This window comes from Rhincodon typus, chromosome 6, assembly GCF_021869965.1.
Source record: "Rhincodon typus isolate 14 chromosome 6, sRhiTyp1.1, whole genome shotgun sequence".
In the NCBI taxonomy this organism is placed as follows: Eukaryota; Metazoa; Chordata; class Chondrichthyes; order Orectolobiformes; family Rhincodontidae; genus Rhincodon; species Rhincodon typus.
Window position 1 is genome coordinate 41738571 of NC_063337.1, and position 19798 is coordinate 41758368.

General features: G+C 38.9%; 1 protein-coding gene across 1 annotated transcript in view; it reads left to right on the forward strand.

Moving 5' to 3' along the window:
- The window catches only part of alkbh8 (alkB homolog 8, tRNA methyltransferase), a 57430-nt gene that overhangs the window by 32826 nt on the left and 4806 nt on the right, over nucleotides 1-19798 (forward strand). Inside the window, exons 7-9 of the mRNA XM_048598203.1 lie at nucleotides 2897-3003; nucleotides 8499-8650; nucleotides 13839-14107. Of these exons, the coding sequence (XP_048454160.1) occupies nucleotides 2897-3003; nucleotides 8499-8650; nucleotides 13839-14107 (528 nt within the window). The remainder of the gene's footprint in view (nucleotides 1-2896; nucleotides 3004-8498; nucleotides 8651-13838; nucleotides 14108-19798) is intronic.

Genomic DNA, 19798 nt, shown 5'->3' on the forward strand with positions numbered 1-19798 from the left:
GCTGGCCCAAAAGAGGAAACATTGTTTTCACATGTACCTTGTCAAGACCCCTCAGGATCTTGATGTTTCAGGTCGCGTGTTAAACTTCTCAGCTGTAGTGATTACAAGCCTAGCTTGTTCAATTTTCCCTCCTAAGACCAACCACCCATTCCAGGTCTTAGTCTCGTATGCCTTCTCTGAACTGACTCCAGCATATTTACATCCTTCCTTAAATACAGGGACCAATATTGTACGCTACTCCAAATATGGTCTCACCGGTGCTGTGCATAGTTGATGCATTGCTTTTGTGTTCAGCTCCCCTTGTAATAAACAACGATGTTGTATTAGCTTTCCTTTTTACTTGCTGTACGTGCGTAGAAGCCTTGTGTGAGTCATGCGCTCGGACTTTTAGACCTTATACAAAGCCTTGTAATCTCTCACCATTGAGAGAATATGCTTTTATTTTCTTCTTATCAAATTGGACAATATCACATTTTTCCAGCTGAATGTGCCAGATCTTTATACTCTGTCGTATCTCCTTTTATGTCTTGTTCACAACTTTCTTTCCTACCTATCTTTGCTGATGATTCAGCCATACTTTCTGTCACTTCATCCAAGTCATTTATATAAATGGTAAACATTTTAGGTCCCAAAACTATTGCCTTTGGCACACTCCTTGTTAAGACTTACCAACCTTAAAAATAAATCAATTTTTGCCTTCCTGTTAGCCAAGCAATCTTCCAACCTTGCCAATATGCTACTCCCTATACCACGAGCTTTTATTTTCTTCACTAGCCATTCATATGACACTTTGTCAAATGCCTTCTTGACGTGTAAATACGGTACATCCACGGGGTCCTTCTCATTTCTTCTTCAAAGAACTCCAATACATTGGTCAAACATGACTTGCCTTTCACAAAGCCATGTTGACTTTTCCTGCTTATCTTGAACTTGCCGAAGTGCTCTGCGATAATTTCTTTAATAATGGTTTCTAACATTTTCCTAATGACTGGTGTTAAGCTTACTGGCCTGTAGTTTCCTGCTTCTTGCCAATCTCCCCTTTTTTTGAATAAGGGAGTTACATTTGCTGTTTACAGGGGAGGGCCATGAGTGGTCAATAAGGAGTTGCAGTCTCATTTTGAACTGAGAAAAGAAGAAATTTCTTCACTCAGAAGATGGCGAATCTATGGAATTCTCTACTACAGAAGGTTATGTAGGCAAAGCCACTGAATATGTTAAAGAAAGAAAAAGATAGATTTCTAGAGGTTCAAGTGTTATTTTGTGAGAGTGGGGATATGACATTGAGATAGAGAATCAGTCATGATCGTGTCAAATTATGGAATAGGCTTGATGGGATAAATGGCAGCTCCTGCTCCTATTTTAATGATTTTATGTTGTGCTTTTCAAATTAGTTAGAAACAAACTTTGAATTCAATTGTTAATTCAAATTATTGCCATTTTTTCACAATCTGTTTGAAACAACTGTCTGATTTTGCTGAATATTTGAAAGAAATTGTCATGGTTAATTTTGTCACTCCATTGTGTGCCTGAAAGGCAATTCATGCAAAATTGTATAAAATTTCATTTTAAACTGTTCCTTTCTTTCCATTCATAGTTAAATAGATGGATTCATCTCTCAGAGGATCTAGGCATTCATTGTCAGTTCTGCTGTCTCACTCCTGTAGTATTTTAAAATTTGCTTCACTTCTTTTTGCATCCACAAACATTTCCATATTAATAGAAATAGTGATTCTATTTAAAAATGTAATTTTAAAACCAACAACTTTTGTTAAGCTTTTGGGAGACAACTTGACATGCTTTATTATGTTAAAGGTGTTATATAGTAACAAGTTGTTGATGTTCCAAACATGACAATGTGACTGTTGACCCATTAGCAATTTTTGAAGTCTGATTAAATCATTATTTGAGGCAGAAGATATGGGTGGAGGAGTGAGCTACAATGTCTAACTGCTTGTTACCTGTTTCTGCCCTTAAGATTATTGTTAAGTTAATTAAAATTGAGAAGAATGAAAATAACCAGTAGTACTTTGAAACTCAGGTGCTTCTTAACTAAAGCTACAAGTTACTTGCCTACCTGAAACAGCTGCTTAAATTGGCAAAATGCGGTAGGGCACAACTGGTTTTATGTTCAAATAGATAGAGAGGATACGAACATGTAATCTTCCATTTTCATCTGTTAAGTGGCATAATTGGCAATGGTATTGCTGGAAGCAAACCAAAGGTTATTTCAAGAAGCTATGAATTAATTTTTCTGTTTGGGTCCAGGACGTTCATGAGCTCTCCATTCTTTCCAGATTTGATTGATTCAGCCAGCAATGTGGGAGGTAGACAACTTCCTCCACGATATCTATAGCTCACTGGTTGTTTGCAAATATAACCAGCACTGCAATATACTTTCTCTTGGTACAGTATGACTGGATAAAACAATTGCAACACAGACTTTGGACCTGATTTTGTTGTAACTTCAAAATTGTTCCCAGGATTTGGATTGCAAAGGAGAACTTTCAATTTGGAATTATTTGCTTCTGTGCAGGCTTTCCTAATGTGGTTGGATTGTATTACAGGTAGAAGATATCTTATGGATTCACCAGCCAGAGGTTATTGTCCAAACATTAATCTGCTGTTTGTGGTCAGTTGCCATAAGTCCCCATTCGAATAAAAGGAATTTATTTCTTATTTATTGTATTGAAAGTATGAATCACTTAGGAAATAAAGACGCAAACAATACATATCCAGGGGTTTCCGGTTGCTGTATTTTCTTCTGTTGGAAGGTGTTTTGCAGACAATTGTAACTGATTTTTTCTGTACGTTCCTATAGTGGAAGTAGAAGATTTTAGCCTGCCTTTATTTTATGGAGAATATATAATTTTTTTTTTTTTTTCTTTTTACTTTATAGACCGTGATGGATTTTAAGCATCCAAATGGCCATAGTGTTGCAGTGATGTTGCCTCGTCGTAGTCTGCTGGTAATGACTGGTGAATCCAGATACCTTTGGAGTCATGGGTGAGTATTTGTTATGATCTGGGAGAAGAGGTGGAATAGCTTTCCTACACTTTTCCTACTCGTTATTTGACTGCAAGAGGTTTTGTGGAAAAAAAGTGCTTTCAAAATCAGAGTGCTTAATTGTTTGCATGCTAAGACTATTTACAATTTAGATTAATGTTTTGACTGAAGGGACTGAATGGATCGTTATGCTATTTGGTGATCAGACAAAGATAGGGAAATATATTGTGAACAGGACTTAAAATGTCTGTAAAAAGATATGGATAGGTGAAGTGAATGGGTAAAAATTTGTCTGATTGAATCTAATGTATGAAAATGTGAACTTGTCCACTTTGGCAGAAAAAAAAAGGAAAACCCCATATTATTTAAATGGAGAGAGTTTGCAATACTGTGAAGTGCAGAGAGATTTGATTGTCCTGGTACATGAATCACATAATGTTAGTATGCTGGTACAGTATGTGATTAGGAAGGTACGTGGAATATTGATTATAGTGAAGAGAATGGAATGTAAAAATAGATGTGCTTCGCTACATTTGTGCAGAGTATTGGTAACACTCTAGCAATGTGTAAATGTTTAATCTCCTTATTTAATTAAGGATATAAATGCATTAGAAGCAATTCAAAGAAGTTCAAATCTATTGAGGATAGATGGCAATGTGGAGTTGAGGTCACAATTATATGAATGATGATCTTATCAAATTGTGGAGCAGGCTCGAAAGGCTGAATGTTTTACTGCTGATTCTACTTCATATGTTTGTATGTAAAGGACAAACCAGACAAATTTCTTTGCCATTTTAAAGCAAAATATTATTTAAAGTACTTAATCTGGTTGGGAGCAGTGATGGTATTATAGTAATGTCACTGAGTAGTAATTCAGAGACGCAGGCTAATGCTCAGTGGGTGTGGATTCACATCTCACTGGTAGCTGCTGAAATTTAAATTTCAGTTAATAAAACTTGGAATTAAAGATAATAGTGATCATGAAACTATCATCAAGTACTATAATACCCCATCAAGTTCATTAATACTCTTTAGAAAAGGATGCCTGCTGGCCAGAATATAAAGGGACTGGGAAACAATTTAAACAAGGAGTTAGGAAGGCTAGGAGCAGTCACGAAATGTCCTTGGCAAATGGGATTAAGGAAAATCCCAAGGCCTTTTATATGTATATAACGAGCAAGGGGGTAACTAGGGAAAGGGTAGGTCCATTCAAGGACAAATTAGAGAATTTATGCATCGAGGCAAAGGAAGTGGTGAGGTCCTTAGCGAATACTTTTCATTGGCACTCACAAAGGAGAAGGACATGGTGGATGGCAAGTCTAGAGAAGGGTATATTTATATTCTAAGACATTTCGTTTTAAAAAAGAGTTGTGATAAAGTGTTTTGAAAAGCATTAAGGTAGACAAGTTCCCAGGACCTAATCGCATCTATCCCAGAATACTGAGGGAAGTAAGGGAGGAAATTTCTAGCGCCTTCTACGAAATCTTTGAAACTTCTTTAGTCACAGGATGAGTCCTAGGGGACTGGAGAATAGCCAATGTTGCTCCTTTGTTTAAGAAGGGCAACACAGACAAATCGGGGAATTTCAAGCTGGTCAGCCTTACATTGGCAAGGAAATTATTAGAGAAAAATATGGACTTATTAGCAATAGGCAGCATGGCTTTGTGCAGGGGAGGGCGTGTCTCAAAAACATGATTATCTTTTCTTGAGAAAGTGCCACAGATGATTGGTGAGAGCAGGGTGGCAGATGTTGTCTACATGGATTTTAGCAAGGCCTTTTAACAAGGTCCCTTGTGGCAGCCTGGTACAGAAGGTAAAGTCAAGTGGGATCTGCGATGAGTTGGTAAAATGGATACAGAACTGGCTTGGTCATAGAAGACCGAAGCAGTGGATGGGTGTTTTTGTGACTGGAGATTTGTGACCAGTGGTGTTCCGCATGGATCTGTGGTGGGACCCCTGTAATATATATATAAATGATTTGGAGGAGAATGCATGTGGTCTGATTAGTAAGTTGTGAATGACACACAGATTGGGGGAACTGCAGATAGTGAAGAGGATTGCCAGAGAATGCAGTAGGATATAGGTAGTCTGAAGACTTGGGCAAAGAAACAGCAGCTGGAATTTAATCTGGACAAATGTGCAGTGATGCATTTTGGAAGGTGTAATGTGGGAGGGAGGTACATAATAAATGACAGAACCACTGGAAGCACTAACATACAAAATAATTTAAGTGTGCAGTTTCCTGAGGACTTCTGGGCAACGCAATTGGATAAGGTGGTCAAGAAGGTGTATGGCATGCTTGGCTTCATTAGTTGAGGCATACAGTATTAAAAATTGGCGAGAAATGTTGTTGTGTAGAACTTCATTTAGGCCATTTGGAATATTACTTACAGTTCTGGTTGCCACACTACCAGTAGGGTGTGGATGATACAGAAACAGGTTACCAGGGTGTTGCCTGGTTTGGAGAGTATTAGCTGTGAGGAGAGATTGGACAAACCTGATCTGTTTTCACTTGAACATCGGACGGTGGGTGGGGGGACGAGACCTTTAGAAGTTTACAAAATTCTGAGGGGCATGGATAGATTGGATAGTCGGAGTAGTTTTCCCAGGGTAGAAATGTCAATTACTAGGGAACATCAGTATAAGGTAAAAGGGATAAGTTTTTACACAGAGGGTGGTAAGTGCCTAGAATACACTACCAGAGGAAGTGGTGGAAGCAGATACAACAGCAATGTTTAAGCGGCATCTTGACAGATACATGAATGGGCAGGGAACAGAGCACTGCATGGAAGCAAAATGTTTTTAGTTTAGAAAAACGGCATGTGTTGGCACGGTCTTGGTGGGCCAAAGGGTCTATTCCTGGACTGCACTGTTCTTCGGTCTTATCTGGTCTGACCTACTTATGACTCCAGATCCACAATATGTTGTTCACTTCTAATTGCCCGGTGAAATAGCTTCGCAAACCATTCAGATCAAGAGCAGTTGTATTGGCACTGGAGGGGGTGCAAAGGAGGTTCACTAGGTTGATTCCGGAGTTGAGGGGGTTGGTTTATGAGTAGATTGGGATTATATTCATTGGAATTCAGAAGATTGAGGGGGGATCTTATAGAAACATATAAAATTATGAAGGGAATAGATAAGAAAGAAGTAGAGAGGATGTTTCCACTGGCAGGTGAAGCTAGGACAAGAGGGCGTAGCCTCAAGATTAGAGGGAGCAGATTTAGGACTGAACTGAGAAGGAATTTCTTCACCCAGAGGGTTGTTAATCTGTGGAATTCCTTGCCCAGTGAAGTAGTTGACGCTACTTCAGTAAACGTTTTAAAAAACAGGTAGATTTTTTTTGAACAATAAAGGAATTAAGGGATACGGTGAGAACGCGGGTAAGTGGATCTGAGTCCACGAAAGGATCAGCCATGATCTTATTTAATGGCGGAGCAGGCTCGAAGGGCCAGACGGCCTACTCCTGCTCCTAGTTCTTATGTTCTTATGTTCAGTTAGTGATGCCAGCATCCCATAAAATAAATAAATTGAGAAAAGATACTCCAGTTTTCAAACAAACGTACACACATTACAAAGTTGGAGATAATATTAAGCTAATTTAAAGACCTGTAATGAAGGTAAAAAGCTGCAAATTTTGCAAATCAAACCGAAACAGACTGGACAAATCAGGCCTGGCAGCATCTGTGGAGAGAGAAACCATTCATGTTTAGAATTTGATACTCTGGGAACTTCTTCAGAACTCTGATGAACATTTCCCCTTCTGAAGAAGGGTCATACCAGACTTGGAACGTTAATTGATTTTCTGTCCAAAGATGCTCCTAGACTTGCTGAGTTTCTCCAGCGTTTTATGTCTGTAATTTTGTGTATACAGCTCTTGATGGTTGGTGACTTGGTCTGCTTTATGCTGAACTCAGTGGTCCTTCTGAGTTCAGTGTCAACAAAGTTTAAAAGATGTAGACAAGATTTATCAGTACTTCTGTAGAATGAAAAAGCTAGGTTGAATTATTTAATAAGGTCACTGACTATAGCTCATTCACAGTCAAGATCAGCAGAAAGGGTTCAAAACTTACAAATTAATTGGGGAAACCTCATTTGCCTGTTCTTGCCCGCAGCGTAATCAGGTGCTTAAATGCAGAGTGTGTACTCACATGCTCTGCAATTGACCAACAGACATGTCTCGTGAATTACAGTTGTTTGGCTTACATAATTACAGGTTTCGTGGGGAAATTCCATTCATAGCTGAAGTCCCATTGTCGAAGTGATTACATTTAATTGTTTTGTCTCCACCCAGCTGGGTATTCAAGGGAATGTCTGGATGCTTTGCTGACATAGCCTTCATACTCTTCCAAGGCAGTTATTCTGCCTCCATTTCAAAGGATTTGGAACTTAGAAGATAACAATAATGCAGATATTTAGCCATCTTTGATTGTGGTTTCAAATATTGGAATTTGGCTTTAGTATTTTGAAAATTTAGATGTTTTCAGCCATTAAATTCATGTTCATTTCTATTATTAAGTACGTTTTATGAAAATAATATACAGCTTAGATAAATTTATATATTGATATTATTCATTGCAGATACAGTTGACAAGTTTATGGCACCTGCCAACAGTGTATGCATGTATGAAAGCAGAAAATTGAGAGGATGGTTATCTTAAACTTGTCTGTAAAATCATCCCACTGGTTGTTCCACCCAATTTCATGAGCAAATCTGGTGTCTATGCATTGTAATATTTAAACACTTATTTCATGAGGCTAGCCATAAGCTACTTGAAACTATTTTTCTTAGAATCTAATATTCATTATTACAGTGATATATTTACTAAGTCATCACATCTTCTAAGTGTACACCCGATGTAAGTAATAGGCAATCAAATTTGCTGCTGACCTTGAAGAAAGATGTCAAAAAAATCTTGCGACCTCTGTGGCATTTATATCTCTTTTCCTAATGGTAGATTAGGCCTCAAGATGCCCAGCAGTAGTGAAATCAGCATTAGCAGCCAGTCATATTGAAAAATTCTGTCAAGCAGGAAAATAGCAAGTTAAATGCACTGATTGGCATCACTTAACACATTTGCAGATTAAAAACAGATCAGTTTTGAAACTCAAATATCATTAGTTAACTTTAAAAGAAAATGTGGATTTTTTTTAATCAGAGTAGGGACATTTGACAGTCCCCAATATAAATTAACTTTTCAGGGTAAGTTGAAGCTGTTTAGAGGTAATTAAGAACGTAATATGCTGTTGATATTCAGTTATTTCTCAGTCAGCTTTTCACAATAATCTACTACGAGTGAAAGTGTTCACTGACTAGGAACTCATGGATTTCATTCCAGGAATCTCACTTCGAGTGTATAATCACTGACAACTTTTGGATTTCCCTGTTATGCTGCGTATGCAAGGACTCCTGAAGTTGCTGTGTAGTGTCAGAAATGATTCACTGTTATTGCCACTGCAAGTATCTGGGCCAATTGTTATCCCTTTGCATTCAACAGAATTACCCCTAGGAAGTTTGATGTGGTGTCAGCATCAGAGATACAAAAGACTCGTACCATCACTGATGACATCAGTAACTTGACCTTAAACAAAAGGGGAGCAAGGACAAGTTTTACTTTTCGAAAAGTCAGGTCAACATTGTGTGATTGTGGTAGGTATTTTATTTTTCTGAGCTGTTCCTTTACAGTGGATGATTTCCTCACCAAGAAATTATTTGGGTGATTTCCTTTGAGTCTCTCCTCATTTAATTAACTGTTCGGCCTGTTTATTGCAATCTGTAAGAAAGCAATGTTAGGCACCTTGCTCTTAGTTTTCCCTTTTTTTTAATATTTATTTTCCAACCCTGAGGTTTTGTGATGCTGCCAGTTGATTAGATGATGTTATGATCTTAATATTATTTCAAGTGCTCCATGCATAATTCTATTAGATTGTGAGGAAAGTGTAAGTTAATAGACATGTGGAACAGACTTAACAGCAAAAATGAATTCTTGTAATATAATATAACACCATTCAGAACATGAGAGATTAATATCTATTGAGTTTAAAGGCTGTAGGAAATTTAAAACCAGTATTTGAAGCATTTGAAGGCAAGGCCTTTTCTTAAACTGACGATGGTGATGGGGCAGGGAAATAGTCTAATAGAAAAACCCAGGGAAATGGATTTTATGTAGGTGAACTGAAATGTATTACTTTGAACCTGATATTCAAATTTTTTTTTATTCATTCATGGGATGAGGGTGTCCCTGGCTAGGCAGCATTTCTTGCCCAGAAATTGCTGTAGGTCTGGAGTCTCATGTAGGCCAGACCAGGTAAGGATTGCAGTTTCCTTCCCTAAAGGACATTAGCGAACCAGATGGGTTTTTAGAACAATCAACAATGGATTCACGGTCATCATTAGACTCTTAATTCCAGATATTTATTGAATTCCCATTCCACCAACTTCCGTGGTGGGATTTGAACCTGGATCCCCAGAGCATTATCTGGGTCTCTGGATTAACAGTGCAGCGATAATACCATTAGGCCATCGCCTCCCCAATATCTTCAAATTCCCTGAATGCTTCCTTCATTTGTGACATGTGGACAAGGTGCAAGAGTAGATCATTCAGCTCCTTGGTTCCAATCTGCTATACATTAAAACTATGGCTGATCTGATTGCAAGCTCAAATCCGTATTCCCATTTAAGATACCAAGAACTGCAGATGCTAAAGTCTATTCCCATCTATCCTTCATAATCTTTCACCCTTTACTTAACAAGTATTTATCTATCTCTGACTAAAAAATCCAAAGACTCTGCTTCCACCACCTTTTCAGACATAGATCTCCGAAGACTTACTACCCTCTGAAAAAAAAATTCATACAAATACACAAACAAGGCACTAGAATAGGCCATTTGGCCCTTCAAGTCTGGCCCACCATTCAATAAGATCATGATTTTAACCTCAAGTCTACATTTCTGCATGCCCCCAATAATCTTTCATCCCTTTGGTACTTTCAGTTTCATCTCTGTATGAACTGGGCAACTCCTGAGTTTTAGATGGTGGTTCCTGACTTTAGATTCTCCCATAACAGGAAACATCCTCTACACATCTACTCCATCAACACCCCTTAGGATCTTAAATGTTTGTTTCAAACAAGTTGTCTGTTACTCTTCTAAACTCCATTGGACTCGATTCTAATCTGTCCAACCTTTCCTCATAAGACAACTTCCTTATTCCAACTATTAGTATGGTAAGCCTTCTCTGAATTGCTCCTAATGCATTTACACCCTTCCTTAAATAAAGTGACCAATACTGTGCAAAGTACTTCAAATCTCGCCTGTAAATGAAGCATAACGTGCCTACTTTGGTATTCAATCTCTCCCATGATAAATGGTATAATTCATTGCGGTTTCTGAATTACTAGCTGTACCTAGATAATAATCTTTTTTGATTTGTGTGCTAGAACGTCAAGATCCTTCTGCGTCTCGCAGCTTTGCAGTCTCTCACCATTTAAAAAGTATGCATTTTTATTCTTCCTCCCAAAATGGACAATTTCACATTTTCCCAGATTTTCTCCTTTAGCCCACTACTTAAACAGTCTATCTCTCTGGGGTATCCTTATGCCCTCTTCTCAACTTATTTTTTTTAGACTTAGCTTTGGGTCATCAAGTTTGGCAATCATACATCTACTTCCTGTTAGGCAGTTAATCTTTCCATGCTACTTTGCTACCCTAACACCATGATCTTCTATTTTCTGCAGTAATCTTTGAGGCACTTTATCAAATGCCTTCTGGAAATCTGAGTACAATATTTAAGTTCCCTTTATCCGCAGCAGGTATTAGCTGTTCATAACATTCCATTAAATTTGTCAAACGTGATTTGCCTTTGACAAAACCATGTTTACTTTGCCTGATTACCTGAACTTAAGTGCCCTGCTATAATTTCTTTAATAATAGCTTCTAATATTTTCCCTATGGTAGATACTAACCCAACTAGCCTGTCTTTTCTGTCAACTTTCCCTTTTGAAGAAAGACGTTACATTTTCTATCTTTGAATTGAATGGGACCTTCCCTGAATTAAGGAAGTTTTGGAAAATTAAAATCAATGCATCAACTGTCTCACCAGCCACAGTTTTTAAGATCCAGACCCTGAGCACTTGTCAGTCCACAACTCCAACAATTCACTCAGTACTTGTCTGGGTGAGTACCTTTTCCTCTGTTACTATCTCCCTTTCATTTGCTTATTTATCACTACTCAAGTCCTCCGTAGTGGAGATTGATGCAAAATAACTGTCCAATTCGTCTGCCGCCTTTCTACTTTCCAGTATAAATTCTCCAGAGTCACTTTCAGTGTGACTAAAGCACGCTTTGTTAAGTTGTCTTTTTTTAAAAATATATATGGAAGTCCCTTCTATCAGTTTTTTTTTCTGGCTAGATTTTATAAGTTTTCACTCCTTTTTTTTGGTGATTCTTCATATTCTGTCCAATCTTCTGACTTGCCTTGTATGATTAAGTCTGATTCTAGCTTTAACTTTTCTAGTTAACTATGGATATGGGTTCTTCCCTTGGAATTTTCCGTATTTGTTGTGATTGTACCAATTTTGTGTATTTTAAAACATCTTCTTAAATTGTTTGCACTGTATCCCAAATGGTATATCTAATCTTTTATCTAATTTGCCAATGCACTTTAGCCAGTTTTGCTTTCTTGTCCCCATAATAAGAAAAGAAAGGAGCTAGAGGAGACTATTTGGCCCCTCAAGCCTGCCCTGCTATTTAAGAAAATCATGCTGATCTGGACCAGGCCTCAACTCTTCCTTGCCAGCTCGGCATAGCCATCAACTCCTTAATATTTGAAAAATCTATCGACCTCCTCTCTAACTACTCTCAGTATGCTAACCTTAACAAGGTGAGGTGAGAGTGACGTTGAGGCCCCATTTGTCTGAGTGTGGGTCACGGAGCCCTTGCGTACCTGGAATCAATGGGAATCAGCAGGAAAACCCTCCACTGGTTGGAGTCACATCTGGCATATAGGAATATGGTTGTAGTTGTTGGAGGTAGGTCATCCCAGCTCCACGACATCTCTACAGAAGTTCCTCAGGGTAGTGTCATTGGCCCAACTATTTTCAGCTGCTTCATCAGTGACGTTCCCTTCACATAGGGTCAGAAGTGGAGATGTTTAGTGATGATTGTGCAGCACCATTCATGATTCCTAGTTACTGAGGTAGTGCGTGTCCAAATGCACCAAGAGCTGGACAATATCCAGGCTTTGGCTGACAAATGGCAATTCACACCACACAAATGCCAGGCAATGACCATCTTCAATAACAGACAATCTGACCACCATCACTAGACAATCTGACCACCATCACTGGACATTCAATGGTGTTACCATCACAGAATCCCCTACTATCCACGTCCTGGGGATTGCTATTGATTAATTGGACTTGCTGCATAAATATTATGGTTACATGAGAAGGTCAGAGGCTAGGAATACTGCGGTAAGTAACTCGACTCCTGACTCCAAAGACCTGTCCACCATCTACGAGGTGTAATCAGGAGTGTGATGGAATACTCCCCACTTGCCTGGATGAGTGCAGCCCCAATCACATTCAAGAGATTTGATACCATCCAGGGCAAAGCGACCCAACTGATTGGCACCACATTCTGAAACCTCCATACCTCCACCACCGAACTTAGTAGCAGCAATATGTGCTATCTACAAGATGTACTGCAGAAGTTCAATAACGAATATTAAAGTGCAGCTTCCAAATCCATGACAGCTTTCATCTAGAAGGAAAAGGGCAGCAGATACATTGAACACCACCACTTGCAAGTCCTCCATCATGCCTCTCATGATCCTGACTTGAAAATACTGTCACTGTAGCTGGGTCAAAAATCTTGGAATACCCTCCCTAAGAGCATTGTGGGCCTAACAACAGCCCACAGATTGCAACAATTCAAAAAGACAGCACTGCTGACATTCTGAAGGCCGACTGGGGATGAGGAATAAATGCTGGCGGGCTAGCGATGCCCATGTCCCATGAAGGTGTAAAATGAACAACTCTTCAGAGCAGACAATTTCAGACATTCACCTGCATTTCAGTTTTAAATGAGTGTCTCCTCATTCTGTAACTTTGTTTCTTAATTTGAGATTCCTCCACAAGTGGCACCATCATCTACCCTGTCAAGGTCCCTCAGAATTTTGTATGTTTGAATAAGATCATTCCTCTAAACTCAAATGCTGTAGTTTCTTTAATGCAATCATAGTACCCTCTTTGATCATCTTCCATCCCTCCAAGGAAACAATGAGCTTTCTTTGACTCCGTGAGAAGTTCAGTGGTCATCATTGCTGCATTCTCTTTGTCACTGCTCTGCTTACACTACTATAGTGTACCAATTGTGGAATTTGCCAAATAATGATCTACTTCCAGTCTGAAGAATGTTTTTACTGTTTTAAATATCATAAAAGTGAAGATTGTTGAAAAATTGAGATGTTTTCCTATGTTTGTCGAGCTGTGTCAGCATTCATCATCAGTTCAGATTTATTTGTGCTAACATCTAAACTAAACCGACAATGAAATTTCTATCTGAACAGATTAAATCTGAAAATGATTGCACAGCTCTCAATAAATCAGTAAAAAGGATAGGAAATGGACATCTGAAATAATTTGTGAAATAGTCAATTTGAGGGAAAATTCTTTTTAATCATTGTTTGTTTGTTAATAATATAGTTTTTGCTTTGAAACAACTTTTTTCTTTACGGAAATGTACAAATGTTTTGCCTGTGTATTCTTCTTTTAGTTTTCATTTCAGATGTTAAATATGTTTAATTAGAACAAGGCTGTTATACTTTTGTCTGCAGCTTACCCAGAAGTCTGTGACAGTCAGAGTACTTGGAAGTGCAAGGATACCCCAACATTGGTGCCAAGTAGTGATGGGGATGCCTCCAAGCTAGAGCACAAATATGTACATGATGTCTATGATGAGATTGCTGGTCACTTCAGCAGTACCAGACACACCCCATGGCCTAAAGTGACTGAATTCCTGAAAGCATTACCAGCTGGAGCCTTTGTGGCTGATGTTGGTTGCGGAAATGGCAAATATCTAGGTGTGAACAAGGACCTGTTCATGGTAAATATGTTTTCTTAAATCTTCAAGTACAAAATGGTTGTGTTTAACATTTGAATTTTTAAATTAATGTTGAAGAAACTGTATTCAGTGTTGTGTACTATTTATAGGGTAAATTAAGTGCGTGGAATTTTATTTACAAAGGCAGTCGGCTTGGTAATTGGACATTTCTGACACAGTACATCATTTTAAACCCTACTAACCACTAACATTTCCAAACCATTCCTTGGACTCAGACTAAGAAATTTTCCATTAAAAGATAGAGGGAAAAAAAGCAAAGATGGAGGCCATTCAGCCCTGATCCCTGTGCTGATGCTGACATACTCCATTTCCCCAGATTATTTTGGTTTCCTCCTTTTAAAACAATGATGTAATGCGCTTTGAAGTTGTTTAGTTTTCCTCAATAACTACATTATGATGTATGCCATGGCCTATAGCCTTGAATTGAAAGACCTTCCAATAGGAAGGAAGGGTCACTGGCCCTTAAATATTAACTCTGATTTTTCTTCACAGATGCTGCCAGACCTGCGGAGTTTTTTCAGCAATTTCTGTTTTTGTTTCTGACTTACCATATCAGCAGTTCGTTCTTCTTAGGATGGTTCGGCTACATTCTTGTGTATCCACAGGAAAATCTCCAGGTTTCATTTGATGGCAGGAAAGGGTCTCCTTTCCCTCTGATCTTCGTTCACCATTGTGCCTTCTGCTTCCAGCTCTGTAGTCACCACCACCATCCAGTCCATTCTCCAGTGTGCCCTTCTGTCTCGTCTTCCCTTTATCTATGCCTACAATGTAACTGTCTGAAGTAATATTTTTGACTTGCATTTATTATTTTTAGCACTGCTATCTCATATATGGCCCTTTTATTCAGATTGTTAAACTAGGTGATATTGGCTCATGTATTTTAAACACAAGAAAAATACTTATGTTGTGGCAAGGATAGGGTTAGTAGTTTAATACTAAACAAGTTGTATTCTATTTTGCCTGTGCTTGTCAAACACATTATCTGCTGCCATGTGATGTGCCACACTGCCAAAAGTATTCAATGTGCATGTGCATCAAAGTCAGTAATGCTGTGAGCTATGTTTATTGAACTTTCAAATGTATTTGTTATTTAGGTTAGAATACAAGTGATTATGAAATAATGAGAGTCATTGGCTAATCTTTTATCCTGTATCTCGCATTTTTATTGCATTCCCTTTTGAAATGAAAATTTCATTTCTTGGACCATTTCGAATAGAGTCCTAATTAAAACCTAAATTAGAGTTGAGACAAATTAATAAAAAAAACAAGTTTGACAGTTGAACCTGCAGTCTTCAGCCCAGCTTAGGACCATTTTAATGCATTTTTTGATGTACATTCTTGGAAATGACTGAGATCATTTACCCATGTATCTTCTATATGTATGCTTGTTATATATAGTATTTGACAAAGGAAATTAAAGATTGTATAAATCGCCAGACTAGTAGGAAATCGGAGGATTGAGGTTTTTTAGAATACGGCAAAGGAAGACCAAGAAACTGATAAAGAATATAATATAAATGCAGAGAAACAGATGTGTGGAGTATTTCTTAAATAGGAAGAAGTTGGAAAGTGTAACTGTGCAAAGGGATGTAGAGACATAAAAATGGGCTGTAAAGCTTCTGGTATGTAAAAAGGAAACATTTGGATGTGAATGCCATGACAGACCAAGCCAGGAGAATCTAGGATGGGAAATAGAGAAATGGAAGAGAAGCTAAATGGTTAATTTGCATATGTTTTACTGAGAGAGATGCAAGATCCCCGAAAGAGATCCAAATGTTGGGGAGAATTGAGAGTTGAAGGAAATTAGTAGTAGTTAGAAAGTTGCACAATAGAAATTAATGGGACTGGAAGTTGGTAAGTCCCTAGGACTTGAAATTCTACACCCCAGTTTTGAAAGAGGACGCTATAGAGATAGTCAGCGCATTGATGGTCATTGAATGATTGTTGCAGACTGGAAATTAGCAAAGGTCATCTGGCTATTCAAGAAGGAAGCGAGAGAGAAAATGGTGAACTACAGACCTGTTAGCCTTACATTAGTCGTATGGCGTAGGGTAGAATCTATTATAATGGATGTGATAAATGGACGCTTGGATAATAATGATCTGATAAGACCTAGTTAGCATGGATTTGTGAACGGGAAACTGTGTTTGACAGAGTTGTGGAGTTTTTAGAGCATGTTGTGAACACAATTGATACAGGGGAGTAAGTGGACTTGGCATACTTGGATTTTCAGATGATTTTTGACCAGGTTCCCCCCTTGAGACTGGTTGGTGAAAATAAAGTTGATGTGATAGGAGGTAATCTACTGGCATGGATTAAGAATTAGGTAAAAGGCAGAAGACGAAGTAGGAATAAATTCTGTCATAGGGAGGCTGTGAATAGAGGGCTACTGCAAGGATCAGTATTTGGGCCTCAGTTGTTCGCAATGTATCTCAATGATTTAGCTGTGGGCACCAAAGGTAACATTTCCAATTTGGGGATGATACAAAGCTAAGTGGGAATGCTGTGAGGAAGATTTAGAGGTTTCAGGAATGTTTCAGACAGGCCTAGTGAGTGGGCAAGAACACGGTAGATGGAATATAATGTGGTAAATGAGGGGTGATTCATCTTGGTAGGAGGAGCAGATAGATGGAGAACTTCTTAAATGGTAAGAAGTTGCAAAGTGTAGATGTACAAAGGGACTTTGATATCCTTGTCAATAAATCACCGAGAGGCTAACAAACTAATAGAAATGCTAATGGAGTGTTAGCCTCTATTGCAAGGGGATTTCAATACAGGAGTAGTGAAGTCTTGTTTCGATTGTATAGGAGCTTGGTTAGAATGCAGCTAGAGTATTTTCTGCAGTTTTGCTGCTTTTTTAACATCAGAAAAGATACCATTGCCATAGAGGGAGTGCAACAGAGTATTATGAGACTTCATCCTGGGATGAAAGGACTGTCATAATGAAGATACATTGTGCCAACTGGGTCTGTATTGTTAGAGTTTTGAAGAATGAGATCCTGTTGAAACCTACAAAGTACCAAAAGGGACAGACAGAGTAGATGCAGGTAAGATGTTTCCCTGGGTTAGGGAATCTAAAACTAGGGGCACAATTTGAAAAGAAGGGGAATGCTATTTAGGACTGAAATGTTTTTTTTTTTCACGCAGAGGGTTAAGACTCTTTGGAGTCCTCTGTCCAAGAGGGTCATGAAAGCTTGGCCTTCTATTTAAGGTAAAGATTGACAAATTTCTGATTATCAGTAGCGTTAAGGGTTAAGGGGATAATGTGTGTGAAAGGCATTTAAGTGTTCAATCAACCATGATAATATTAAATGGTGAAGCAGGCTTGATATGCTGAATGGCCTACTCTTGTTCCTGTATTCCTATATTCACTGTGTTGCTATCCTGGAAAATGAGGGCTATACCATCACACCATAACCTGTGCCTTGTAGATGGTGAGCAGACTTGGTGAGTCATTTCCTCATCATTCTCAGTCACACATCTGCTTTTACAGCTACAGCATTTCTCTAGCTGCTTTGCTTTGTTCAGTTTCTCATTAATACTAATAATGGATATTGATGTTAGGGAATTCAGCAGTGGTAATGCATGGAATGTCAAAGGGAGATGGTTAGATTATATCTTGTTGGAGATGGTCATTGCTTGGTACTTATGTGCTGTGAATGTCACTGGTCACTTATTAGCCTGAGACCGAATGTTGTCCAGGTCTTGCTGCATGTGGACATGAACATGGACTGATTTAGTTTGAGGAATTATGAATGTTTCTAAATATTGTGCAATCAGTAGCAAAGTCTCCACTGCTAAGCTTAGAAAGGAGGGAAAGTAATAAATCTGAATTGCCACAAACGTAAATTTATGATACAAAGAAAATGTATGATATTATTTGTATGCTTAATATTCTGAGAATCTTCAATCTGAATATCAAGTTGCTTGTAAAATGTAATTGCAAACTTCTGCAGATGCTGAGGATCTGAAACAAAATAGAAACTACAGAAATACTTAACAAATAAAAGCAAAATACTGTGGCTGCTGGAAATGTGAAGCAAAATCCCGAAGTGCTGAAGAAACTCAGCATGTCTGACAGCATTTGTGGAGAGAGAAGCAAAGTTAATATTTTGAATCCAATATGAGACTTTCTAGAACTGAATGTGTTGGAAAATGGTCGTTTTTATATTTTTGACAGATGTGGAGAAGGAGCGACAGGAACAGATGGTGTGGAGGCCCAGTGTAAAAAAAACAAAAGGATTGCTGATGTGGCAAAAGACATGAAAAATGGGTGTAAATTAAGGTGTGAAAGAGAGAAAATGGGTACCCTCTGCTGACACAGCTTGGGGATGGGGGAGGTGGTGGGGAAAGGAGGTTGGGTGAGAACGTAAGAAAAATGAAGGACATGCAGTCAGACCCTGAAATTATGGAATTCAGTACTGAGTCTGGAGGCTGTAAAGTACTTCAGTGAAAAATGAGATGGTGTGCCTTGAGCTTGCATGTGTTTCACTGGAATATTCCAAGCTCAGGACAGAAATGTTAGCAAGGTAGTTTTTTGAAATGGCAAGGAACTGGAAGGCTGTGTTCATTTCTCCAGACAGAATGGTGATGTTCCGCAAAATAGTCAGCCAGTCTGTGTTTGGTCTTGGTAAGGTCAAAGGGAATCCTATCACTGTCTTGGGAAGGAGGAGAAGGGGTGAGGACTGAAGTGCAGGAGGTGGGTCAGATACAGCTGCCAGTTCTGTCAACCATGAAGTGGGGATTACCCAGTTCGGGACAAAGGAGGTCCTGTCGAAGACAGCCTGGTGAAAAGTGATATCTTCAGAACAGATGCAATGGAGATGGAAGAACTCGTGAATGGAATGGAATCATTGCAGGTACAGAGTGTGAGGAGATGCAATCAACGTAACTGTGGCAGTCAGTGAGTTTGTAATGAATGTTGGTGGACAGTCTATTCTCAGAAATGGAAACACAGAAGTCAAGGAGAGAGAGAGCGGATGGAAATTGGAAGCAAAACTGATTATATTTTAAAATTCCAGGTGAGAGCAGGAAACAACACTGATGACATTATTGACGTACTGGGGAAAGAGTTGTGGATAGGGGCCTCGTGTAGAAATGGAATAAGGAATATTCTACATACCCCACGCATAGCTGGGAGCCATGCAGTTGCCCATAGCCATTGTCCTTTGACTTGGAGAATGTGAAATATGTTAAAGGTGAAATTGTTCAAAGTGAAAACAAGCTCAACCAGGAGGATGGTAGTGGTCGATGGAGACTGTGCAGGCTTCTTTGCAAGAAGTAGAGAGCGTTCAGACCCTCCTGATGGCTGATGTTGTGTAGAGGAAATGACCAGGGCCAGAAAACTGGAACTTGTGGAATTGACTTAGTGTCAGAAGGCTCATGAATGTAAGTGAGGAGAGACTGAACAAGTGGAGGACAGAGATAACAAGTAGCCCAGTTTATGGATTTTGGATGGAAGTAGAACCGGACTGTGTGTCGTTAAGGGACTATTAGGTGGGAAGCTGTGGTGTGCAGATCTCCAGAAGAGATGAGGTCAGTGACAACCCTGAAAATTACAGCCTGATGTTAAAAGCTGGGGTTATGATCCTGAGGAGGATAGTGAAGTATCAGAGAGTCGGTGCTTGACTTCTCCAAGCTAGAGGTCACCACATTGGCAACAACAGCACCTTA